Source organism: Myotis yumanensis, unplaced genomic scaffold (genome assembly GCF_028538775.1).
Source record: "Myotis yumanensis isolate MYYU_CA2020_CCGP unplaced genomic scaffold, mMyoYum1.0.hap1 SCAF_5, whole genome shotgun sequence".
Classification (NCBI taxonomy): domain Eukaryota; kingdom Metazoa; phylum Chordata; class Mammalia; order Chiroptera; family Vespertilionidae; genus Myotis; species Myotis yumanensis.
In genome coordinates, this window is record NW_027223756.1 from 53,594,531 (window position 1) to 53,622,512 (window position 27,982).

Here is a 27,982-nt window from a genome sequence, read left to right on the forward strand (position 1 = left end):
GCTAATGTCTTATGACCTACCTACCTGATTGGGAACCTTTCGCTATAGCTCAAAGGATCAGGGTCACCTGGAGAAATTATTTTCCCTACCTATCTGTGAGTTAACTTGAACATCTTAAACTGAGAGGGGAAAAAAAAGTTACCTCAAGCAATAAGTACTTGTAGACTGGCCAACCAGATTTCTTTCTTATCTATAGCAATTGAGGTACTTCTATCACTTATGTGCCCACAGCTGTAGTGATAAGATGTGCTTTTACAGATCACTACCAGATTCACATATATACAGGATATATCCAGCACCAAAGACAAATCAAAACAAGTCATACAAAGAAACCTCAGGTAATCTTCAGTACTCCAATTCTCAATTCAACCAGCTGGCTGCTTCTCACCCATACTATTCCAAATCAGGCCACCTATGCTTCCAATAAATAAAACAGCACTTAAATAATCTCTTAATGAAGTTTTAAATAAAAGTCTATTCTTAAAATGAGGAGATTCATATTTCAATTACAAATGAAACACTAGTTCCTACTCACAACACAAAGTGTCAATAGGATGTAAGGAAGCCAGTGCCTTCCACATGCCGTTTGCAATGGAAATCCATAGGGGTTTCATGCAAAACTTGTAAAATTCAAGATACATACATTCTCCCTTACTCAGTGCCCAAAAATTCTACTTCTAATTCTACATCCTAGATAAATCTTCACTAATGTGTATAAGGAGACATTTACAAAATTGATCTTTGCAATGCTATTTTTGTTGGCAATAAAACTGGAAGCAACCTCAATGCCCACTAATAGGGAGTCAGATAAGTGACACTATAAAGCAATTAAAGTGGAATGAACCAAGTCTAAATGCATCACCACACTTAGAGTTCAAAACTGTCAGATGTTTCCCAATGATAAGATTTCATTCCAAGATGTGAAGTATATGCATATGTTTTTATATGTAGGATTAAAATATGGGCAGAGTACACATGACATTCTTGCCTCAGACAGACTCTGCAAAGACAGGGAAGGGATCCAAATAGAACTTAAACTTCATCTGCAATAGTTTGTTCTCTAATTAAAAGAAAGCTCTGAAACAAATGACTAGTGTTAGCTCTGGGCGGCAAACTAGGGATATTATTATTGTCTTTGGTAATTTAATTTAAATAATAATAAACAAAGGGACAAATAAGGCATCACGTGGAAATGCCTCAATCCTGTGTAGATGATTTGGCTTCTGGTTCAACTGACTCAGCTTCCGGGGAGGTAACTGTAATCCACCTTGATAGTCATTCTACTCTAAACTTCATGCCTTTTTCGAAAAGTACACCCAAATATGATAACCAGTGGATAAAACTTAAATATATTAAGGTCAAAAGATAGTTTGTCATATACACTGGCATTAAATACATAACTTCTGAAAGGAAGTTTACATATAAATTATTTTTCCTTTAATTTGCCTAATGGAAATTTAGTTTTTACTGTAAAGAAATACTACTTAGCAATAACAGCTGAGTAATTATAGATCTAGACAAGTCACTATTTCCATGGTCATCAGAGCCTCAATGAATAGAATATCTAGTCAGCAGACCAATTTCAACAGTAGGTGTTTTTAAACAGTAAGAATTATATAGTGTATATATAAAAGCCAATCTTTAAAATAATTTGCAACTAATTAGCCTACAAAGTTTCCAATTATTCATCTGATACCAATTAATAAAGAAAACTTTTCCTAATTATTCAAATTTAACTTTTCTATATTATTAAGTTAAAAGCTCATTATGTGAGAACAGCACAGCTTTACACAAATGGAAAGGAAAAGAAAAATCAAAATACTATCTATCTAATGTAAGCACCTGAAAGAACCCTTCTTATACAAGTACAGTTACCGAAGGAGCCAGGTCTCAGGCCCAATAAAACTGGGCCCCATAGTGGAACAAGGAGAATGACCATTAAAGTAGAGGAGAAATACATGGGAGGATAATGGATTTTTAATGCAATATTTTATTCAGTCCTAATAGCTCTTAAGTTCCTTTATTAGCTAAGGAAATAAACTATATTATGAAAAACGTGCTTTATTCATCATGCTTGCTTATTCAGATAATTATAAACATAACAATTTAATTTACTCTCAAGTAGTTTTAATGGATGTTACAACAAATGGTTCTACAATCTTAAAAGAATTCAGAAGTAGGCAAAACCTGCAAAAAAACAGACCAACATTCTGAGGGGCGGGTGTGTGCAGGGCCCTCCCTCCTCTTTTCCTCCACAATCTTCCTCTTGCACCCACCCAGGTGTTCTAGGGCTGGTCTGGAAAGCAAGGCAAACATACTCCTCAAACACAGATCATAAGGAAACAAAATGCCCATGAGCCCAGAATTCTTTACTTCTCTGTGAAAATGGCAGTGCCACCTGGAGGCAAAGATGATCTTGTTCTTACATGTGAGAGATTTATCATACTCTCAAATGAAATCATTACTGGTGCTGTTCTAATAATTTCATGTCGCAGAATTAGTACATTCTCAGTGTGGAAAATTTGATAAATACAAGAAAGAAAAATTAACAAAGCAATAATTCAAAATTAGTATTCTGAGATAACTTTTACTGATTTGAGGTATTTCCTTCCATGGAAATACATTTATTTCCTCTGAGAATGAAATACACATACATAAATATGCATACACAAATTCTGTAAATACAGTTATATATCTATATATCTATCTATATCTATCATCTATATATATCTATATATATCTACCTTTATATCTATATCTATCTATCTATCTATCTATCTATCTATCTATCTATATAAAAGCCTAAGCAACCATTACGACCCAACAACTGGAATGACAATAACGACTGGTCAACCAGTCGCTATGATGCTCACTGATCACCAGGGGGCAGATGCTCAACGCAGGAGCTGCCCCCTGATGGTCAGTGCACTCCCACAGCCAACCTCCCATAGCCTGCTGGCGGCATCAGCGTCTGGCATCCATTCCTTCCGTACCCAGCCTGGCGACCATTGCCTCCTCTCCCGACCCTGCCCCCAGCTGGGACAGGGAACCGGGATGGGTGGCAGCGGATGTGGCCCTTTTCCCAGGGGGGCCGAGGGCCAGCTCCCTCCTTGGGGCCAGCAGCCAACCTCCCGTGCCCAGTTTCTCCCCCGGCCAGCAGGCCCTGATCGGCCCACTGCCCGCCTGCTGGTGGTGGTGAGGGAAAGAGGAGGTGGGAGGCAGGGAAGTACATGGTGGTGGGGCGCCAGTGTATGGCACCTGTTCCTTCAGCACCCAGCCCAGCGACCATCATCTCCTCTCCCGACCCCGCCAGGGCCTTCAGGCCCCAGGCAGGGACAGGGAACCGGGGATGGGTGGCGGTGAACATGGCCCCTTTCCCAGGGGGGCCGAGGGCCAGCTTCCTCCTCAGGGCCTGCAGCCAACCTGCCATGCCCTGTCCCTCCCCCCGGCTGGCAGGCCCTGATTGGCCCGCAGTCCCTCCCCCCATCTCTCCCCCTGGCTGGCAGGAACTGATCAGCCCGGCCCTGATTGGTCCTGATTGCCAGCCAGGCCTAGGGACCCCAACCGTGCACGAATTTGTGCACTGGGCCTCTAGTATATATAATGTTAAATGAAAAAAATTAGATTTTAATGATTTCCCATGTTATTAAATTTTCTCCATAAAAATGCATAAATCACACATTAATAATAAATTTACCAGGATTTGGCTTATCCCCAATTCACTGGAAAAATTATTTAATTTTTTGTGTTATGACAAAATAAACACCATTATACACAAATCTTTGTCCACATGTAAAATAATCTCCTGATTATATAGTCCTAGAAACTGGACCTTTTGAAGCTCATAAAGGCAATGATAATTAATAATAACAATAATAAAGCAAGGCTACTACAGGCCAAATACTCTTATAAGCACTTTATATATCTTATCTCAATGAGTCCTTATAGCAATTCTATTTGGTAAATTCTATTGTCATCTCCATTTCACCTGTGCAAAAACTGAGGCACAGAGAGGTTAAGTAACTTGCCCACAGTCACACAGCTAATGAGCAGTAAAGCTGAGATTCATATAAGGCCATCTCACTGTAGAGTTCATGCACTGGAATTACATACTACACTACTTCTGATGGCACATACTGACAAATTATCTCTCTTTTATATTCCCCCATTGACATCTTTCAGCAGTATCCATCTATCTTTTGTTCTCTTCTCTGAAAAATTGACAGGTGAAAAATGCTATCTAATTGTTGCTTTAATTTCTAGCACACTATGTACTAGTGTGACTAAACAGCTTAGAAGTTCTCACACCCCATCTGTATTTGCTTTTCTGTATTCTTTGTATTTGCTTTTCTATGCCCATGTTATTTGCTTGCTTTTTTCCCCCATCCCTATTGGAAATCTTCGTGGTTTTCTTGTTGATTTGGATTAGCTATTGATATTGTGTAGAGATAATCAACCTAATCACCATTTCCCCTATTCTGTCTTAAATTTATTTGGCATATAGGCTTTTTGAATTTTTGTATAATTATAATCGAAATTTTGAGTTTATGTATGTGTGCTTTCTTCCACTGCTCTGGTCTTATAAACTACTTCTTTATTCAGGAATCAGATATGTGTTCAACTAAATGTTTTTCTAGATTTTCTCTTGAAGCCATCTGGAAATTATCTGGTGTATGGTGTTGCATTATATCTTAAACATAGTGGAACTGTAATGACTTGATATTATAGATGGTTACATAATATGATTTTATCCTCATGTAGTTTTTAGACGAGAGAGCAACATATGCTGACTTATTACAACAGAATTACTCAATCCGAGGAGAAGTCATAATCTAAGTCTTCTATTCTGGTAAGAGCCCATCAAAACATTTCAAACATGAAAATTATTCTTACCTTTAAAAACTCTTTGACTAAAAGCTGCCATGGGCCTTCCCTGAACAGTAATTCTAGCCCAACGTTTAACAATAACAGAAAGTCATCAGATTTTTCATAGGCAATCTAAATCCCTAACAGGGTTTCCTTTTTTTTTTTTTCTGCTGTCCAAAGGAGATAGTGACTCTATATTTGGTATCATCAGTTTAATAGTGCTTATATTTAAATGGTATTATTACAGTTAGTGATTTTAACTGTATGGAGGAGGAGAGATTTAGACATTTTTACTCACTGCTTAGGCTTTCAGTAACTAGAGTACCATACAATACCATATAACAGGGTGTGATCCTGTGTGCCAAGTAATTTATTCATAAAATTAATGACAGAGATGTTTGTGAATTATTTCCTTTTAAACCGGAAACACAGAACAGGTTCATGGTTCCCATAATACAGCCATTCACTCATTTACATGCTAATGTTTTCTCAAGTGGGAGAAGAAGTGGGAGTTAAAAACCATCACAGTATATCACTGTGCAGCCTACTTTACCTATGCTACAGCCCATAATAAACAACTCTTAGTGAATAGTATTTTTATGCCAAGTATTAATTTTTATGAATACCACCAAAACAAAAAGCTGTACTATTTGGTTTACTTCCCACACACACATACCCACACGCTTTTAAATCAAATCTGCCATGAAGTATGTGATATATGCAAATATTAAGCTTCATTTGTACTGCTCTAAAATAAATGAGAATCACCAAACTATCTTCACTATATTATCTCTGTTTTAGGAATTTTGAGAAGAACAGAGTTCCCAATTAAGGATTTCATGAGGGCACAAGAATTGAAAGGATTTCCTCTTTCTAAAATAATGTTAGTTTTGTGTTAGAATTTATTAAATCTGCATTGCTAATTCCTGTCATGATGGAATCACTTAGATCATACTTTCATATGGTTAGTAATTTACTCAGGTAGCTCCTACTCCTCTATGTTAATTCTAGGTGAAAGTAATAATAAATATCAACCATAAGAAGAATTAAGATTTTCACTGAACACTCACAATATGCCAGCACTTTAGAATAGCCATAGGAGGTAAGGATGATAATCATCACTATTATAAATATGTGGAAACTCTTAAAGAGGTCAGGCAACTTGCCCAGGATCATACAACAAGCAAGTGGAAGTGTGACCCCAAAGCTGACCTTCCTCTCAATCACCATCCTCCTTTATATTTATTTACTAGAGGCCCGGTGCACAAAAATTTGTGCACTGGGCGGGGGGGGGGGGGGGGGGGGGAGAGGGGGTCCCTCAGCCTGGCCTGTGCCCTCTCGCAGTCTGGGACCCCTCGGGAAATAATGACCTGCTGGCTTAGGCCTGCTCCCGGGTGGCAGAGGGCAGGCCCAATCCCTAGGTGCAGCCCCTGGTCTGGCTCAGAGCAGGGCCGATTGGGGAGTTGGGGCGCCGCCCCCTGTCATGCACAGAGCAGGGCGGATGGGGAGGTTTCGATGCCACCCCTAGTCATGTTCAGGGTAGGGCCGATTGGGGGGTTGGGGCACTGCCCCGTCACACTCAAGGCAGGGTCGAGGGGGAGGTTGTGGCGCCACCCCCTGCCACGCAAAGAGCAGGGCCGATCAGGGGGTTGGGGCGCTGCCCCCTGTCACAGAGCAGGGACCATCAGGGGGGTTGGGGCTCCGTACCCTGTCACACACAGAGCAGGGTCAATCAGGGGTTTGGGGAGCTCCCCCCTGTCACGCACAGAGCAGGGCCGATCAGGGGGTTGAGGAGCTCCCCCCTGTCATGCACAGAGCAGGGCCAATAGGGGAGTTGGGGCGCCACACCCTGTCACACACAGAGCAGGGACGATCAGGAGGTTGGGGCGCCGCCACTGTCACACTCAGGGCAGGGCCGATGGGGAGGTATGGCTCTACCCCGTCTCACATAGAGCAGGGCCCGTGGGGGGGGGGGGGGTTGGGGTGCTGCCCCCTGTCACACACAGAGCTGCAGAGCGATCAGGGGGTTTGGGCGCTGCCCCGTCACGCTGATCCCGGTGCCGGGAAGCCTCGCGGCTCCGCTGATCCCGCCCGGCAGGGTCACAGATCCGGGTCCCAGGCGGCAGACAGCCTTGCCTGCTGCCGCCTGCCTTCAGTATGCAAATTAGCCGCCATCTTGTTGCTCAGGGTGGGGGTCCCCACTGGGGTGCCTGGCCAGTCTGGGTGAGGGGCTGAGGGCCGTTTTCAGGCTGGCGGGCGACTGGAGCTCCAAACCTCTCCTTTTTTTCTTTTTCTTTTATTCTGGCATTTATTTACCTTCTATGGCTGTCACTGGAGCTGAGAGCCGGCTTTCTCTCTGAGGCTCCGCTGAAAGCAGGTTTCTGGCCTTTGTTTTCTGTATTCGAAACAATGTTGCGACTCCAGCTCTGAGATCCCGGCTGACTGACAGGAGCTTTCTGGGCTTTTGTTTATCTTCTATAAATGTTACTATGTTTCCAACTGAAGCTCAGAGGCCGGCGGGGAACGCTGGAGTTCTCTGTCACTGAAGGAAGCAAGCCTCCCTGTTCCATCAGCTGCCTGGCTGCCGGCCGCCATCTTGGCTGACAGTTAATTTGCATATACTCACTGATTAGCCAATGGGAAGGGTAGCGGTCGTACGCCAATTACCATGTTTCTCTTTTATTAGTGTAGATTATATTATCTCCAATTTACCAACATTACTCCAACTTTCAATTATATCCTTCCTATAAGATGCTATCTCTGTCAATATCTTGAAGCTTACCAATCCTCATCTTTTTCAATTTATCAGATATCAACTAATCAGATCAACTGAAATCTCTGGCCTGTGTCTATGAGACACAGAGCATCATCCCCTATTTCATGGGATTCTTTTTGCCCAGATAGCCATCTTAAATAAATATTTACCACATTGCAAGATGATGTGACCAAATGTATAACCTAGCACTACTGTTGAACAAACTATTCAAATTGCACTTTCAACTATAAATGTTCTATTGCAATTGATCACTATAATCCTCTTTATGCAGTTATGTAGTTATCCTATATAATAAAACCCTAATATGCAAATCGACCAGAAGGCAGAACGACCAGTTGCTATGGCACACACTGACCACCAGGGGGCTGACGCTCAATGCAGGAGCTGCCCCCAGCCCGCAGGCCCCAACTGGCAGTGGCAGCTGGGGGCGGGGCTGGTGAACGGGTCCCAAATCGTCCTGCTGGTTGCCTCACAGGTCAGCCCTGATCACCAGCCCGGCCTAGGGACCCTACCCATGCAAAAATTTTGTGACCGGGGCTCTAATATTTTAATAATAATGAAAAGGAGTGGTTCTTAACCTGGAATCCATGGGTTCATGAAAAGGTCCATTAATTTTCTGAAGTCATATACAAAAAATCTTCTGTAAGTATGTATGTATCTTGTACTGGTGAGCAGGGATATAAGTTCATTTTGTTAGTAATCCTCCCACACTAAGAAAATATCTTTGTACCAAGAATGGCAGAAGCTCTCAATAAACAGGCCAAAGAAAATACTATATCAGACACTTCTTAGGTGCTCCTAGGAGGACAAGGAAAAACATCTCTGGGTGGTCTAAGGACATATTTATTAATTGGGTCAATTCAATGTGCCTTTTAGAGTTATTTTAATGCCAGTTTCCCTACATATCATAGAATGAGACTGAATTTGCCGTGTACTGTTCTTGGAACACATTCTGTCTACTACTAATGTTTCTCATCATTACAGCATCTGTAAATGTACTCCACAAAATAGACTAGCAGATCTTCCTTCCCTCTGAAAAAAAAAAAAAAAAGGCTGCATTAACCTTTCCCAACCATCAATTTTCCATCCTCCTCAAATTGTCAATATTACTAGGTAGAGTTCACTTCAATGATAGTAAAGTTCTTATTAAGGACAATGCTTAGAGAATCCATCATTGTGGTTAATTTTTCTGTTTATATAAAGGATAATAAATAACTACATGATCAGATTTTGAAACTACTGGTAGACTACAGTGTTCTTAGTCCACAGGGTTGGGTGAGGGCAAACAGCCCCCACACCACATGCATACATGTGCACACACGCATCATCTCTACTCAAGTGGACATGAGACCCAAGTCAGACCAATCAGAATCTATGAAGAGGCTATGTTCCTTTCATGGGGATCAATAACTAATGAAAATGCAAGCCCAAAGTAATACTGGCTACTAGGAACCAAAGTTGAACAGAAAGAGAAAAGCTCCAAGAGACAAAGAAATTTATGACACTATCATGTGAAACCTAGGATCTAGCCAAGCCTGAGGTTTACCCCTTGAACTTCTCCCATTTTGTGAGCCAAGAGATTCTGTTTTGTTTAAGCTAGTAAGAGATGGTTTTCTGTGCTGTTTACAAAATAAGAGTTCTGACTAATCACACTCGATTCACTTATTACTTTAATAAAATAACATGATGGCCATAATTAATTTCTAAGTATTCCCTCCCCATGTTCTCAAAACCTTATTTGGTACATCCAGAAAAACACTTACCACAATCTACTTTGCAATGACATCTTGGCTGTATCTAGATTGGGTATCCTAAATGATGAGAAATTTCTCATCCTTGCTCTGACCACATATTCAGGATTGTGCTTTGACAGAATCAAGAGCTTAATAAATGCTTGTTGAATAAAAGTCAGTATTGAACATAGTGTGTATATGAGATTGTACTTACTAGAAGTGTCAAAGCTAAGTATGACATGGTCTCTGCTTAGAAAGGCTCACACACCGGACTTTCAGCATAATGGGGTATATTTTATTTTGTGCCAAGTTTCATCAATGCAAGGCACTCCCACTTTTATTAGGATTAGGTGCTATTTTTATTGTTATATATATATCATAAAATTTACTATTTTAACCATTTTTAAGTGTACAATTAAGTGGCATTAAGTACAGTCACACTGTTGTGCAACCATCACCACCGTGCATCTCTAGAACTTCTCAGATTAAGTGTTTTAATGCGCAGTGTTTTTTGTTATAGATTCCAGAGAGTTGAGTAAATAGAACTGGTATTTTATTTAGTTATTTATAGGTAGCAGTGTATTCCTCTTATAGCTCTCCATATTTTCTGTCTTATAATAGTGCATCTCTATCCTCTCTTGAACCAAGGACCAGGGAAGGACAGCCTGTCTTTTAAAATCAAGCAATGGAAATATCATAGTATGACAAGCAAACTTTTATCATTCTTCTTTGATTAAGGACGTTGAATAACTCAGAGTAGTATGCTCACCGTGCTACAAGAGACCAACAGTGCACAGATTCTGACATATTTGTGAAGACTTAGTCATTTTCCCCATTAAGTAAAACAGTTAAAAAAAAACTTGTTATAATGTCTACCATCCTTAAAACCCTCATAATACTCTATTTGATTATTTCTACTAGGGTAGCATTGGCAAGAATTAAAATTTTTAAAGCACATTTCATCATGTGTTATGAAACAGGCTAGGCCATATTCACGGTTAGATTTCTATTCTTTACTTCTTCCATTCTATGGTATTGGCAACAAATCCATCCTTCAAAAATGGCACGGTTCGTGTAAGTATACTCTATTATAAAGTAGCTTTGGCTTTTAAAATTAACATTAGCTCAAAAACAAGGGGATACCTGCTAACGGACATCGAAGAGCCACCATGGAGCTAAATGTTTCAGAAGTCATACAAATATAAGAGCTATCAGGTTTAGATATTCACCATGAAAGGTTGCTGTGTTTATAATTCCTCCTTCCCCTACTCTAAGTATCTGTCAATTCCTTCATTTTTCTAAAAACACAGTACTCAAGAGGGGGGTGGGGGAAAGTGCTGTTTTCACCTGAATCATAGCAACCAAAGCCAGAATACAGGGTCCATGGCCAAAAAAACTATTGTATTTCTACCACATATAGAAAACTCAAAATGCTTCTAGAAGTCCCAAAAGAATACCTCAATGTACACTTAACCTCAACGGGGTCTGAAAATAAGGGAGAAATTAAGGACAAAACACTTTGAATTGTGTGACCATAAATTCTTCTCTCATATCTTCACGTTTCTAAGAATGAAGGCCTCTCTGAACATAATCTCCACTTAAAAAAATACAGTGAGAATCCAAATGGAGTAAATTAAACAGTGTCAGCTCCCATTACATCTCAAAACTCCCAATTTTACACTTGGAATCTCTTCTCAAACTTATCAGAAAAAGTAAGTTTTAGGTAACTACAAACTGTACATGTGATGGAAGAAAATTAGCCCCATTCCACTTTTAGGAAGAGCACGGTGAACTGAAGCACCATTTACTGGAAGACAATAAATGGGCTTCCAAACGAACTGAGATTCTGTCCCCCTCTCTTTGGGGACGCATATCAGAATTCCGCATGCCACTCTCTCTAATTCATTTCCATAATCTTTCACCAGTTTGCTTTCCAGCTTTGTCAAACCAGGACTTGATTCTTCCTGTTTCCATTTCCCCAGGGGGTATTTTTTCCAAAGTCTAATAAAAAGTTCTATTTTGGTATCAAAATTACCAGGCTTTAACTTAACCCAAATAGCAAAATGATCTCACTTCTCTTAGAGTCATAATTACGCTTATATTTTCTCCTTATTACTATGAAACTGCATTTTTCTTCCCTCCAACTCCTTGGCAATCTACTTTTTGTGGGCTGTTAACACACATGGCTTAGTGGAATAGTGGAAAAGGAACAGGCTTTGGGTCAGATAATCTGGCATTCAATTATTTATTTCTTAAAAATGTCTATAATATCTACCCCTTGCCCATCACTCCAACCACTCTGGCCCTCACCCTCTCCATCCAAATTACCCATATGATAGCCCCTCAGCTGCTTTTTTTTGTTTGTTTGTCACTATTTCCAATCTCCCTCACCAGGCTGACCTTTCTACCCTTTTATGTCATTTCTTGGTTTTAAAAATACATAGTTAATAGGTGTGTGTGTATGTGTGTGTGTGTGTGTGTGTGTGTATGGAGAAGGACAGGGAGGTTGCACAAGCTACAGACTACTTCAGTTTAAGGCTGAAAGACCCTCTCCATTTCTAGGAAGCTTTTCAGCTCAACTGAGTATCTAGCAGGGAATCCAGCTCAGGGAGGGTGGGGATGGGAGGCTGTTTGGGGTAGCTAAACACTTATTAGCATTCACAGATTTCTATAATGCAGTTTTCCCCGACTACCAATAAACCCCTCCACCCTGACTTAGTTTGTCCTCTGTCCAGACACCTGGCCAGTGTTATTACTTATACTGCTGACTAAACACCACCAGTCTTTAAATGTCAGTGGAAATCTCACCTCCTACATGAAACTCTCCTTGACTATTTTAGCCCACATAGAACTCTTCCTTTCCTAATCTTTGGAAACAGTTTTTATCTGCATCACATGACCAAACACATAAAATGCTGTACACACTCATGTGAGTCATCTCCTTCCTAGATGGAAATACAGTGGAGTCATTCGGTTTGTTTCACATTCATTTGGTGTTTTTTTTAACCCACATTAAGATGACAGTAGGTACTAAATAGTTTGAAAATTGCCTATTATTTTTCCCTCTGTCAATAGTGAATATTAGTTATTTTTCTTTTAGTCCAAGGTCATCTATCAAAAAGTTTATATTAAAATACACTGATAACAGACTCAAAAAGAGGGGGGAAAAAGGGCGGAAGTTAAAAGCATGAAAAGAAGGCATATGGATGGCAAGTAAGCCCATAAAAAGATATTTAGTATCAATTAGGCATTAAAAAAATTTCTATTTAAACCAAAATGAGATATCAATGTACAGCTACTATAATGTCTAAAATTAAAAAGACGGATTATCTCAAGTATTGGCAAGGATATAGAGTGAGAAAGCTCACGGACTGCTGGTGGAAATTTAAAATGGTACATTTTGGAAAACAGTTTGATAGTTTCTTAAGAATTAAACCTATACCTATCATATGATCTAGCTATTCCACTTGTAGGAATTTACTGAAGAAAAACAAAGCATTGTCCACACAGAGATTTGTATTTGAATATTTACAAAGCTTTGTATTTGTCATAGCCAAAACTGGAAAAAAAAACCACAACAACAAATCTCCATCAACAGGGGAAGAGATGAGTAAACTGTGGTATGTAATACTGCTCAGCACTAAAAAAAACTAATTTCTGTTATGTTCAACAACCTAAATGGATCTCGAATGCATTACATTAAATTAAAAGAACCAGAATCAAAAGGCTACATAAAGTAGGATTCCATATGTAGGACAATCCAGAAAAACAGAACAATAGGGATGGTCCCTAGGGCTTGGGAGTGAGGTAAGGGGCGTCTATGATGGGCAACACAAGGGAATTTTGGTGGGTGACAGAACTATTTTGTATCTTGAATGGGTGGTGATTACATGACTTTGCATTTGGCAAAGTTCATAGAACTATACACCTAAAAGTGAATTTTACAGTTTGTAAATTAAAGGAAATAAATGACCTCATAATGAAGACTATGTCACCATTTAGCTTTGCATACACCATTACAAACTATTATATTGAGATTAGGAAAAGCAAGTTGATTATTTTATGACAATCCTAAAATATGCTGAGAGAGGTCACAATTTTTTGCTAAACTCAGAATTTTCACTGTTACTAGTATTTAAAAATAAGTGTATTAATCTTACACAATCACCTACACTTACCTAGTCACCCCAGATACCAGGTGTACTGGTTAATAATGAGGATTTTTTTTTCAATAGATGGAGTTACACATATGTTCATATATATGCGATTTGATATGTATGCTATTTTGTTGTATTGACAGTAAGCTTCAAAACTTCATATGTCAAATTTTCTAAAGGTGTTAACATCATAAATATTTTTACGCTTAAAAATGTCAAATTTCATGCCAAAAAAAAGAGCATTTGCGGGAAGTTTTAATTCATTACTTTATTTTGAAGAAAAGTGCGCTGAAAGTTATCGTATACTTCAGGAAGCTTATGGTGAACATGCTTCATCTCAAGATACTTGTGAACGCTGGTTTAAATACTTTAAAAGTGATGATTTCAATGTGAAAGACAAAGAACGTCCAGGTCAATGGGGAAAGATTGAAGACCAACAATTACAAGCATTATTGGATGAAGATGTGTGTTAAATTCAAAAACAACTTGCAGAAAGATTAAACGTTGTCAGCAAACAATTTCCGATCATTTACAAGCAACGGGAAAGACTTTAAAGGAAGGAAAATGGGTGCCAAATCAACTGAATGAAAGACAAATGGAAAACCGAAAACTCATCAGTAAAAGGTTGCTTCAACAGCACAAAAGAAAGTCTTTTTTTGCATCGAATTGTGACTGGCGATGAAAAGTAGATATATTTTGAGAATCCCAAATGCGCAAAATCATGGGTTTCATCCAAGTCAACCATCAACTCGACTGCAAGGCCAAATCACTTCGGAAAGAAGACAATGCTCTGCGTTTGGTGGGATCAGGAAGGTGTGGTGTATTATGAGCTTCTAATCTAAAACCAGGTGAAACCATTAATACTGATCACTACCGACAACAAATAATCAATTTGAACCATGCTTTGATCATGAAATAACCAGAATGTGCCAGAAGACACGGCAAAGTAATTTTGCTTCATGATGACACACCACCACACACTTCAAAACCAGTTAAATATACATTAAAAGATCTTTCCTGGGAAGTATTAATCCACCCGCTGTATTCACCAGACCTTGCTCCTTCAGATTACCACTTGTTCCGATCAATGGCACACAGACTTTCTGAGCAGCACTTCAAAACGTATGAAGAAGTGGAAAACTGGGTCTCTGAATGGTTTACCTCAAAACAAGGAAAGTTCTTTGGGACGGTATCCACAAATTACCTGAAAGATGGGGGAAATGTGTAGCTAGCGATGGACATTACTTTAAATAAAGCACTTTTGATGTTTCTCTTAAAATTATTGTGTTTTCTTTTATTACAAAATCCACATTATTAACCAGTACACCTGGTACATACCCACTCCTATGTCCCTCTGCTAACCAATTCATTCATTCATTTATTCAGAATTTACTGAACATCAACAATGTACCTGGCCCTGCTTTATGGATGGCAAATGTATACTGGCAAACAGGACAGATTAAGTCCCTACTCTCAAGAAGTTTACATTCTAATTAGGAGAGGTGAGTAAACCAAGGTGATTTCTTATAGGCATGTGCTATGTGCTATGAAGACAACAAAAGTGTTAGAAGGTTGAAGTGTAGTCACTTGAAATATCATGGTTAAGGAAGACCTCTTTGAGAAAGTGACATGCGAGTTAATCATAAGGGACAACAAGGGGCAAGAAACCAAAATCTGGAGGCAGACTTCTTGGCAGGGGGAACAGTATATACAGAGGCCCCCAGAAGAAAGGGGGCATGGTTCATCTAAGACAGTGGTTCTCAACTTTCCTAATGCCGTGACCCTTTAATACAGTTCCTCATGTTGTGGTGACACCAACCATAAAATTATTTTCGTTGCTACTTCATAACTGTAATTCTGCTACTGTTATGAATCATAATATAAATATCTGATATGCAGGATGTATTTTCATCTCGACCCACAGGTAAAGAACCGCTGAAGCCATAGAAAGGTCAGTGTGGGGAATGAGCCGGGAGGAAACAGATACTAAATAAGGTGGGCAGGGGCCTGGTAAGTGAGGGCATTACAGACCCTCAGGTACTCCACTCGATGCTGCTTGCAGTGAGAAGCAGCCAGAGGGCTTTATATCAGTCACATAATCTGATGTATGTTGTTATAGGGTCCATGTGGCTGTTTGTTTCGGTCGGCAAACTCATTAGTCAACAGAGCCAAATATCAACAGTACAACGATTGAAATTTCTTTGGAGAGCCAAATTTTTTAAACTTTGGTAGGTACATTGTTATTAACTTAATTAGGGTACTCCTAAGACTTAGGAAGAGCCACACTCAAGGGGCCAAAGAGCCTGAGGGTGGCTCTGATGCCAGATGTGGAGAGTGTGAGTCAGAGCAGAGGCAGCACCATTCATGTGTTCGCGTGGTCTAGTGTAAGGTATCAACCCAAGTAGGAAGAGGACGGCCCAGCAGGGACAGTCAGCGCCTGAGTAGGGTAAGGAGGGAATCCTTTGGGGAAGTGTGGCCCTGTGACCCAGCATGCGGAGTTAGACCCCAATCACAGACAGTAGAGCATCTGGTGGATGGAGGTGGGAATCCCTGGAGAAATGGCTGATTCTAGGACTGGCATGGGAAATGTACAAGATGGACCTTATGCAAGAAAATGTTCAGGGAAGGATGGGAACATGGCAGAAGGATACAGAAAGCAGCCTGAATGGGTTCCCACTGGCTAAATCAGGACAATGTGAACATCAAAAATGAGGACAGTGACTAACTATAACCAACCTATAAAAAGATAAGAAACAATGATGCCATGCAGACATAAGTTATTAAATCAACCAAGTTTGATGAAGAATGGGGTGTTCATACAGTTTCAAAGTACCTCTTCCCAAAATATCTCCTTAATTGCGAAGGGAAAAGAGGAACTTCACTGTGGAAAAGCCTGGCAGACAGCATCTGAATCAGGTGATCCAGGTGGACAGGTAATGGTGCAAAGGGAAATCGCTTATTACCTAGCAGGAAGCACTGAGAACAATGCAGCATCACTTCTGTAACATTCCTGCCAAAACTGCATCACCTGAATTTAATCATGAGGAAACATGCAATAAACCCAAATGAAGGGACTTTCTAGTAAATAACTAGCCTTTAATCTTTGAAAGTGTTGTCAAGTCATGAAATTGTCCCAGACTGAAGGACACTAAAGAGACATGAAAAGTAAGCACAAGATACAATTCTGAACTAGATCCTTCAGCTAGCAAAGACTTTATTGGGACAACTGGCACAACCAGAATGATGACTATGAAGTAGATGTTAATTTCTTGACTTTGATGGTTTTATTGTGGTTATGTGTGAGAATGTCCTTGTTTCTTTTTAATAGACTTTCAACTTTTCTGTGTGTGATTATTAAAGTTTTTATACAAAATTCACTCCTACAAAGGCTTCTTCTATACTGTCTCACATCTGTCTCCTTTTTCCATTACCCCCAACATCCTGCTCCAGAGAAGCAGGTTCCCATCCTCCTGGGCTGTTGCCATAACTTCTTAACAAGGCTCTTGCTGCTCACATCCACCCCACCTCCACTGCGTAATTAAGGTTTTTCCAAAGAGCACTTCAGCTCATGCCACTTCCCATTCCAACATTCCAATAGCTCCTCATTATCTACCAAATCAAGTACAAATTTCTTAGTGTGACTTTCAAGTTCCACTAATTCCAACTAACCTTTTCCAGGCTTTCTTCCCCCAGCCTCCTCCATCACAGCCAATCACACAACTCAGCTGGACCACGCAATGTTTTCTGCCCGTCTTCAGGGTTCTGCTCAAATAACTCCCTCCACCAGGAAGTGCCCACCCCCAGCTCCTGCAAATTGCTCAAGACTAAGCATAAACACCAAGTTTGACCACCACTGCTCCCCACGCCCCATTTTTTCAAGACTTGCCTAGATAATCTTTGCCTGTCAGAGTACCCAAAGTTGATTTTGCCTATTACACACATGTCATTCTGTTTTAGGTGGCAATTTTTGTGTATTTGTTTCAACAATTCCTAATGTGCAGGGTGAGGCAAAGTAGGCTAACAGCTGTGAGTATGTGAAAAAAAGAGTTTATTCTTGTATTATTATTTATTAATTATTTATTTTTTTCCATAGGAACAACTGTAAACCCACTTTTGCTCCACCCTGTATAAGGTGAGGTTTCATACCGATGAAGTATTCATCATTAATAAACTTAAGTTATAGCCACGGTTATGAATTCACACCCCCAGTTATTATCTCACACTCTCTCACTAGGCATTAACTTTTTAAATATTCAAATGACCTTTTGTCACCTTTCCTTCCTGAGACTAGAGTTTTCTATTTCTTGCATAAAGTACAAGCAATTTCTACCTCTTTTCTACATAAAATTTTGGTCTTGGCCATACCACAATTATCATAAATCCAGAGGTTTACAGATCAATTAAGTCTTGGCCATATCAATATTTATTATAAATGCAGAAGTTTACTTATATGCAATTACATTTTAGCTTCATCATTACCTTACAAAATAAAACTCTTAAAACTGAAAACAAAGCCTGCGCTTGACAAGTTTAAAACTAGAAACTCTAAAGTTTAAGGTGAAGACATTACCCATTTAACATGCTTATATCTCCTGGACTTTCATTAATAAATATTGGAAAGTGGTCCACAAAAATATACAATTTAATGGCTATATTTAAACATAAGCAAAGAGCCAATATTTTCATCTTGATTTGAATTTAGTAAATAAAATAATACATTATTTAGCCACAGAGCTGAAATTTGATCAGTAAATGAGTGATATGAACCTAAAGCAATAGTTGAAAGCCTGGGGGAGGGGAGTATTATTTCAGAGAAAAAAATTAATGACATCAAAACATTAGGGGAAGTGAAGTGTTACTCCTAAATTTCAGTGATTAATATGACATCTGCTATTACTTTAAACATAACAAGAATAGAAAAGGTCAGACACACCCAGAACTTCAATATTGCAAAAGGCATCAAATCAATAAAAAGTAAATCTCCAGGTCCTCTTTTCAGTGTGTAACCAGGATGAAAACTGCCTGCAGTTGAATACTTTTGAGTTGATTTAACTGAAACCATGACTTTTATTAACTTTCTAAGGTACGAAGTAAACAGTTCAAAATGTTTAGATCATAAAAGGTGGACATACTAACATATAAACCGAGGATACTTGTGATGTTAAAAGCAAAATGCATAAAAGCACATTATACATAGTGATTTGTAGATTAAAATACACTAAAGTTTGCTGTTGTTTTTTAAATAAAAGTATCACCACTCTTAACCAGAAATACCACAGATGAAAGTGAATGAATCATCAGGAGAAGCAAGTCTCATTTGAAGATCATTTCTAATAATATTTAGAATACTAACTTGCAGGAATTCTAGGTACACTAGCAACTTCAAAATCAAAATATTATGAGACAAATAATAAGAAAAGGAAAATTCCATCTTTTCATTTCCAAATGACCTAAGTAATCTTTAATAGATTTATTTGTTATAGTAAGCACCAATAATCAATCAATCTCTCCCTCCACCCCAAACCCATCAACCTTTCATCCTTTTCATTACAAAGAGATATTTACAGCTCAAGGATTTACTAAGAAAGTTTACTAAGAGACAGGGCAATCTCTGTAACAGGCTTCTTGAATTCTGCAGGTTTAGGTTTATTATAGAAAGGGAATTTCAAAAAACTCTAGGGACATTTGAAAAATAAAAAATAATTGTAGGTTATTTACTAAATTGTTTCATTCTATCATGAAAAAAATGCAGCATATATTAAGATAAATACCTGACTGCTTGTCTTGAAACCTACCGAAATATGCCCTTTGAAACAGTGAACTTTATATTCAAAAGTCTAAGTCTATGTTAGCACTGTTTTATGATGCTATCAAAGTGACTACCCCATCACCATAAACACCCAATGTTATGTCAACAGAAAAACCTGTTTCCAAAAGGAATGGTGTAACTTAAAAGGATAAGAAATTCATAGTAAGTGTCAAATTTTGCAAAAAGAAAGATCTGATTTTAAAAATCCTGCTTTTCAAAGTAAAATGATAGGACACGCCTACTGGCTTTTAGTTTTAAATGGTAAGTGATTTTTCTATCCAGACCACCCTAGAAACTGCAGAGCTAGACTTGTGATTAAAACATACTTGAAACTACATTACTAGTAGCAAATGTGTTAAGGGGTGGAGACCCTTAGAGAGCATCTCTTTCAAGTCATTCTCTTTAAAGAAACTGAGGCTGGGAGATCTCTGACTCACTCAAGGTTAGTTTTGTTGTGTCCAAGCTGGCAGGGGAATGCCAATCTACATGACACAACGAGGTCCAGTGTCCACCCTGAACTTTACATTCAGCTTTTGCCATAATTTACTTTACAATGTGGCACGCGGACGAACATCCATTCACTGGAAATTATTAACAGACAGATGACTTTTGTCACCACTCCCACAGAACGCCCAGAGCCTGCAAAGTGCAACACACACTTCTCAGCCATTACTCATTTTTGCCAGCTTGAAAATTTAATCTGGATTAGAATCATTTTTCTTATTTGAATAGGGCACTCCTTCTGTGGCATAACAGCCAAGAAGGCTAACACAAATAAAGTAATATCTTTCTGTTTTGTTAACTACCACTGGGTGTATCCAATAGCAGAGACCAGTGATTTTCAACTTTTGGAACTCAAGACACATTTCCCCTCCTAAAATGTACTGAGGATACCAAAGAGCTTTGGTTCCTATGAATTATATCTACTGATATATACCATGATTAGAAATTATAGCTAATATTTATTTTAAATAATTTGAAAATAAGTCATTACATGTTAACAAATACATGTAACTGGCTTTACATGTCATTACATGTTAACAAATACATGTAACAAATAACTGGCTTTTAGTTTTAAATGGTAAGTGATTTTTCTATCCAGACCACCCTAGAAACTGCAGAGCTAGACTTATGATTAAAACATACTTGAAACTACATTATTAGTAGCAAATGTGTTAAGGGGTGGAGACCCTTAGAGAGCATCTCTTTCAAGTCATTCTCTTTAAAGTCATTCTCTGTATGTGGTGACATGATATGTTTTGGCTCAAATATATAAAGAAACTCTGGCCCAATACAGATATGCTGTTGGAAAAAGAAGGAGCATTTCAATCGTCTTTTCAGATAAGCGCAGATATGATTCTTTTACACTACACTGAAAATTGACAGTAAGTAGTTTCTTAAAAGTGAGGTGCAAGGTGGAATCTGAAAACATGGATATCTCTGAACTTTCATTACACTATTCAATTAAAATTCATTGGTCTATCTTCCATTTTCAATGGGTCTTTAAATGATGCATAACTTCTGACCTCATGAAACTCCTGAGGTCTCAGGAACCTCAAACTGTATTTTGAGGTCTACTAGAAAACAGTTTAATAGAGTTCAACCAAAAGATAAAGAATGCTATAAGACCTACAGCAGTTACACACTGCCTTGATCCTTTACAACCTTTAGTTCATTAATTTATTCAACATTCTCTGGAATGGGGTATCATCATTATATATTAAGAAGTAGGCAAAAATGTTGGATTTTGGTCCAAAAGACACAAAATAATGAAGCTTGGATGAGGTCAAATTAAATATTATAACATAGACTAAATTCTAGAAAAAGATCTAAATTTCCTCTGATCTTTGAGTTTTATGCTGAGAATGATCAAAACAAATAGATTCGGATAATATTCACCAGGAAAAAACTATAAAGAATTAGTCATCTATAAGAGACTTCAAATAACAGAGCTTTGATATTAACGTTTTTGGAAAACATTAACTAGCACACAATACCAGCATATATGTAAATGAATACCCTCTGACTATAGTAACACAAATAGAGAGAATTTTAGAATACTCAAAGAGACACCAGATAACACCTCCAGTGCCCACAAATGCAGGGTAAGTTCAAGGTCACTGATTCACAGTAACATGTTTCAGGCTAGGCCAGTGGTCGGCAAACTGCGGCTTGCGAGCCACATGCGGCTCTTTGGCCCCTTGAGTGTGGCTCTTTCACAAAATACCATGTGCGGGCGTGCACGTACTGTGCAATTGAAACTTCATGGCCCATGCGCAGAAGTCGGTATTTTGTGGAAGAGCCACACTCAAGGGGCCAAAGAGCCGCATGTGGCTCGCGAGCCGCAGTTTGCCGAGCACTGGGCTAGGCCATCAGGAGGTGCTTCAGCAGTCAACTAAAAAAGCATAAATAGAAATGCAGTAGCAAAATTTTGGTGCCCAATCATAAGTTTTTTAATCAGAGTAGAACTTACTCATAAGAATTATCAATAAATACTTTTTAACTATGTACATAATACTTTTTAAAAATTTTTGTCAAATTTCATATCATGAAGAAAAAGAAAACTAAAAAAAAATGGAAACTAAAGATTGTGAAAACACTTAAGATTTAACTAAATTAACAGTCATAGCTAAAATGTATACTAGTATAAGGTATGGTACATACCAGGTGATATTCAAAGGGCTTCTCATAAAGTAAATCTATTTAATTCCCTTTTTTCAGATAAGAAAACTACAGCCCAGAGAGGTAAAGGGAGGTGCACAGGAACGTGAAGCAGTTAAGTGGCACAGCTGGGATTTCAACCAGGGCAGCTCCGCTCTTAACTACCAGGCTACATTCCCTCAGACTAACTCACTGAAAAAAGCATTGCTTACCTAAATATCTACATTATGTACCAAATTTCCTTAAGTAAATCAGAGCACTAGCAGAACACGGGCTGAGTTTGGTTCTGAAATTCGCTAGGCAAGCTCCTGTCTCCTGTTAAAATTTGAATTTAAGAGAGAGAGAGGCAGCGCTAAAATGTAAGAATGTATCTTTTTTTTTTAAATATACTTTATTGATTTTTTACAGAGAGGAAGGGAGAGAGATAGAGAGTTAGAAACATCGATGAGAGAGAAACATCGATCAGCTGCCTCCTGCACATCTCCTACTGGGGATGTGCCCACAACCCAGGTACATGCCCTTGACCGGAATCGAACCTGGGACCTTTCAGTCCGCAGGCCGACGCTCTATCCACTGAGCCAAACCGGTTTCGGCAAGAATGTATCTTTTATGGAATGTTTGCTTCCATAAAAGCAAGAGGAGTCAGGTTTGCGACAATGATGAGAAAAAGAATGCACAAATTAAAGTTTTTGCTCTTGGTTTGCAAAAACACAAAAACAAAATAGAAGGACAGAGACACAGGAACACACACACATAACCTATAGCCTGGTCATATTACCCACAAAATTAATTATTTAGGAAAATATCCATATATTCCTAGATGCCAAAGGAACGAACTATATCTAATAACTCCGTTCTTTATATGTCCAATAAAGGGATCATTTATTACAACGATGTAATAAAAATAGTACTGAAGCAAAGTCCAATGCAAGCATTCATTATATAACTTAGAACCACCCTTTAGTCATATCTACAACCTCTTCCTTGTTTTTCTAAATATATACAGTATGCTATCTGCAATGAGGAAAGCCAAGAGATATTTTACAGTAAGTTATGTATGTCTTCTTGCAGATCTTAAGTTATAAATATACCAATTCAAAACTGCAGTGACATATTTCTCTTCCAATATGAGTAAGAAAGCAAGACTGTCCACTTAGTAATTTTAGCTGTGCTGAGTCTTTAAAGCCCTCAAATGTTAAGGAAATGGTTTATTTATATTGAAAACCACAACTTACATACAATTAACCTAACCAGAAAAGGACAAGGAGGGTGGGGAGCTTGAGGGTAACAGATTTGAGGTTCAATTTCATTTTTCACAGCCAATGAAGTAATTAATAAAGAAAACTTAAAAAAAGGAAGAAGAAGAAGAAGGAAAAGAGAAAAAGAAGACTAAAACTACAAAGAAACTAATTTAAAGCAATTTTAGTGAACCAGTATACAGCTAAAGAAAAAAAAATCTGGCACTAGTTTGCTAAAGTAAACCTAGTGACAGGCAGCAGAAAACAAACTTTTTCCGAAGACCTACAACAGGCAACGTGGCAGCAGTGGGTCGGGGGAAACACCTATATACACTCCTTCAAAACCAACACAAATGTTTTCTCAGAGATTTTAAGAACTTTTTATTTCTCCATTTTTAAAAAAGTAATAACATTTTCCCAACAAGCAAGGGGGAGGGGAGAGGGAGACACACCCTAAATGACCATCCTGAATATATAAATAAGACAGTAAACTGAAATGTGCTTCATTTGTCAACTGTAAATGAAATGCTAGCCTTTCACACTGTAGAAAGCCATGATTTTCAAAAGGGAAGAAAAAGCCAACTTACCTTGATACACTTTCTGGAATGTACTCTAGGACCGGATAGCCATCGCTTCTCCGAGATGCCAGGTCACTGTGGGATTTCCACGACTCCACCAAGGTATTGACAGGAGGAAAGGAACTCAGGTGTTGGAAAGATTGGTCTCTAGCCGCTCGTGACAAAGATATTGTACCTTGAGCACCAATCCTGTAGTGAAAGGACTGTCCACCTGAGTTCACACCAACAATGGCAGAGGACGGGATGCTGGCCTCTGGGTAGTAGCTCCCGTCGTCTGGTTCCTGTTTGATCCCCACGGGGAAGCCGCTGCCTTCGCAGCTACCGTCGAAGCCGGGCACAGGCGGGCCTAAAATTCCTGATAGAGAATAATAGTCTTTATCATCCATAAAGGAAAAATAGGAGCTATCCATGAATGGAAATGGGTTCACGGTCGGATTCCCTTTGAAGGAGGTACCTGAACACGAATGCTTGGTTGATTCTTGTTTGATTGGTACTGAGAATGGGGAAGCGGGATTCATCTTGCTATTTCCTCTTAGACACGAGCTGCTAAAAACTCCATCTGGCTCTGGTTTTATGTACTGGACGATGTTAAGCTGGCCCGTCACGCCGTTGGAGGTGGCATTCTCTGCTTCCTCGATCTTGGGAAAGGAGACCTCATGAGCACCTTTCTCTTGTGTGTCTGGGCTGGAAACCACGTCCCGGGCCGCACTGGATCCCAGAGGAGTGCCTGAAGCAGTGTAGCTGAAGGCATTGCTAACGGGGCTGCAGATGGACCCCATGGTGCTCGCAGTTGGACTGGAAAGCGTGGATCTGTTATTCGTGTTGGAAGGGCTGGAAACGGAGCACCTTGAGTTGTTGATATTGGCCGGGCTGGACACTGCAGATCGCAAAGTGACATTTGGACTGGAGACTGGAGATTTTACACTGCAGTGACTGGGAGGGCTGGAAACTGGGGATTTCATGCTACTTAATGGACTTGAGAGAGGAGAGCCCACATTGCTAGCATGCGCTGGGCTGTGCGACCTGGAACCTCGAGTCTCGATATTCGGGGAGCAGGTCAAGGGGGTCCCCTGGGTGATAGGGCTGTGCACTGTGAAATTGCCAAAGCTGGCCGAGGTGGAGGACACAGAGCTGAGTCCAGCGGGGCTGCACGCTGAAGATGTCATGTTCAGAGGGCTGCAAACAGACGAGCTCTTCTCATGACACAAGAGAGGGCTTTTAACGATGGCACGCATGACCCCGCCATTTACAGAGCTCCCCGAGTCAGCCATGAATGATCTCAAGGGCCTGCTCATCCCTGCAGTGGAAGGACAATGGCCGTTTTCTTTATAAAATTTCACCAACTGTTCAACATTCTGATAAATCTTTGCTGGACTCGGGCTTCCTTGCTGGTTCTGCGGATCATAGGTGTACTCAGCATCTCTAATGGAATCCATGTATAAACCCATGGACTCAGCTACAGTTACTGAAAGTTCCTTAGATTCCATCTCCGTTTTAATATCAGATGTTAAAATCCCAGACCGATTATTGTCTTGCTGAAGGCAAGGGAGTAGTTCATGTTTTTCTTTGTTGCTTCCTTGAGTACTGTTGTTTGGAATAGCACCGGAAACACAGCTTACATTGACAATCTCCATGTAGTTGTTCTCATCGGTCCTCTCTGTAGGTCCCAGGGATGAATGATCCACAGCCTGAGAAACTTGACCCCACCGTCTTTCCATATCTAGACCTTCAGGGAGACTGTGGTAGCCTTTGGTCTCCATAGCTAACAAATAAATTTACATTAAAAAATCGAATTAGAGTCATTTATAACATTACTCTAACATTATTCTTAAATTCCATTTACTAAGCCAGCAATTTTCAACTGGTGTGCCGCAAGAATTTTTAAAACGTGCAATACCTGACTATTTTGTCAGGGGCACTGACCTTTTTGCTATTCGATTGTCAAGTAAAAATATGACAACAGCCAACACAACAACAGCCGTCCAGTGTGAATGAATCAAAATTATACCTATTTTTTATCAGATAGAGATAGACAAAAATATAACATATTTTTGGGTGTGCCACAGAATTTTAGTAATTAGTATGTGTGCCAGGAGATGAAAAAGGTTGAAAATCGCTGTACTAAGCTATAAGTGCATATTCTATTTATTATAAGCAACACTTGTATTAAAATTGTTACTTGTCTAGGTGCTGATACAACAGAGCACTGACTGTAACTTGTCCAGAAGCCAAGTTACAGTCAGTAACTTGACTATAAGAAGCAATCATATGAAACCATTTTTCATCCAAGTAAAAGTAACATATTTCTATAATACAGCCTTTAGAGTTCACAAAGAATATTTACAAATGCTAACTTATTTAATATTCAAAGTAATCCTGGGGACCATGAAGTAAACAAAGAGGAAACTGAGGACTTAGTGAGGTAGGTGGCTTGCCCAAGGTCAGAGGCATAATAAGTGACAAAGGCAGGTTTAAAACTAAATATTCTAACTCCAAAGCCTTTTGAATCTTTGGGGTATATGGAAGATACTTCCCATATCTAGAACATGGCTTTATTAAAAATAATAAGAAAATGCAATTAATGCTATCATTTCCCAATATAAAGTTATGGAGTAAATTATCACAGGAAAAACAGTAAGGTTTTTTAAAAATTGACTGTGATCAAGATAATTTAATGTCAAGTCTAAAAAGTAAAGATTCATCTATCCTGATTAATTAAGATGGTCCAAAGCTCAGAGAGGCTATGTCGGGAATGACAGGACTCTTCTCTGTATCTCAGTACAGGTGAGGACTCTGATGTGCACCCTGACCTGGTGGTGTTCCTCCTGCTAAAAAGACTCCCAACAGACAGACAGTTTCAGTCTCCACTGTAAATGGAGGAAGTTCAAGATGAGTCCTGACAAGTTACGTGTTCATTCATTCAACAAATACTTACCAAGTGTGTGCTACATCCTGGGCCTACACCCAATCACTGAATCTATGGTGCTAAAGAAAACAGGTACAGTCCCCATCCTCAGGGAGCCCACAGGACTGTTGTAGCTATACAATCATATCCATTGGCTCTCTCTCTATATATTTCATTGACATAATAATTGTAATAGGCTATATTTATATAATGCTTATGCATCACATAATTCAATGCAATATTATAAGCCTTTCTCAAACATTAACTTACCCTTATAAATATAAACAATCCTTTAAAATTGGTAAAAGTATTATCCAAATGACACAAGTGGGGAAACTGAGGCACTGGGCACACAGCTAAGTGGCAGAACTGGAATTTGATCCCATGTCCCTCTCTCCATGGTTATCTCAACTTGGCACCACTGACGTTTTGGGCCTGATAATTCTTTGTTGTGGAGGTCTGTCCCATGCACTGTACGATGTTTAACACATCCCTGACCCTTTCCCACTAGATGCCAGTAGCAGTTCCTATTGTCCCCAGTTGTGACAACCAAAAATGTCTCCAGACATCGCCAAATGTGCCTGGAATGGGGGGAGGGGGGATACCTCCCACACTCACCACTGAGAACTACCACAGTAAAGAAAACTAACTTATTTGGAGTAAAAATTTCATTTGTGCATTGTTATAAACCTCCTAAAATTATTATGCATTTTTCAAATCCTTTCAGTTGTGTAAACAAACTATGGCCCAAGTGAAGGTCCTGATCTTAAAAGTGCCATTTCTACAGATCTGTGCACAAGCGTTACTTTCGGCCTCTCATCCTTGCCCCTGCTTTGCCACTCACACCTTCATTCTTCCTACCTTCCTCTCATTACAAAGAGACTAGGAAGCCCTTTTGTTACAGAACTTGTATTAATTGACACGAAAAAATAATGATGACCCTACCAAATAAATTGGCAATAGCGATGAGAAGGCTCTATAATGAAATTTAATGCCCAAATCATCTGCTATTGTCACTACTTTAACTTTTCTGTATTCTACAGTAGAATGTAAGGTCCCAGAAGGCAGAAGATTTATAAATTTCACCATTGCATCCCAAGCTAACAGTATAGTGAAAACAACAAAAACACACACAAAAGCTGAACCATTGTAATCAACACTCACTAATTTAAGACCATACATAAAAACCTACCAATTATGTAGCCTCCTTTTACTTAAAGAACATTAGTCTATAAATACCTAATAAAAAATTAATCCAC

At 39.2% G+C, this 27,982-nt stretch overlaps 1 protein-coding gene across 7 annotated transcripts in view; it reads right to left on the reverse strand.

Annotated features, from left to right (window-relative positions):
• The window catches only part of NR3C2 (nuclear receptor subfamily 3 group C member 2), a 293,590-nt gene that overhangs the window by 259,830 nt on the left and 5,778 nt on the right, over positions 1 to 27,982 (reverse strand). For 6 of the 7 annotated variants that reach the window (XM_070415289.1, XM_070415290.1, XM_070415286.1 and 3 more), the window contains exon 2: positions 23,828 to 25,580. In XM_070415289.1, the coding sequence (XP_070271390.1) occupies positions 23,828 to 25,578 (1,751 nt within the window). In that variant the 5' untranslated portion in view covers positions 25,579 to 25,580. The remainder of the gene's footprint in view (positions 1 to 23,827; positions 25,581 to 27,982) is intronic. The other variant, XM_070415292.1, reaches the window with a different exon arrangement.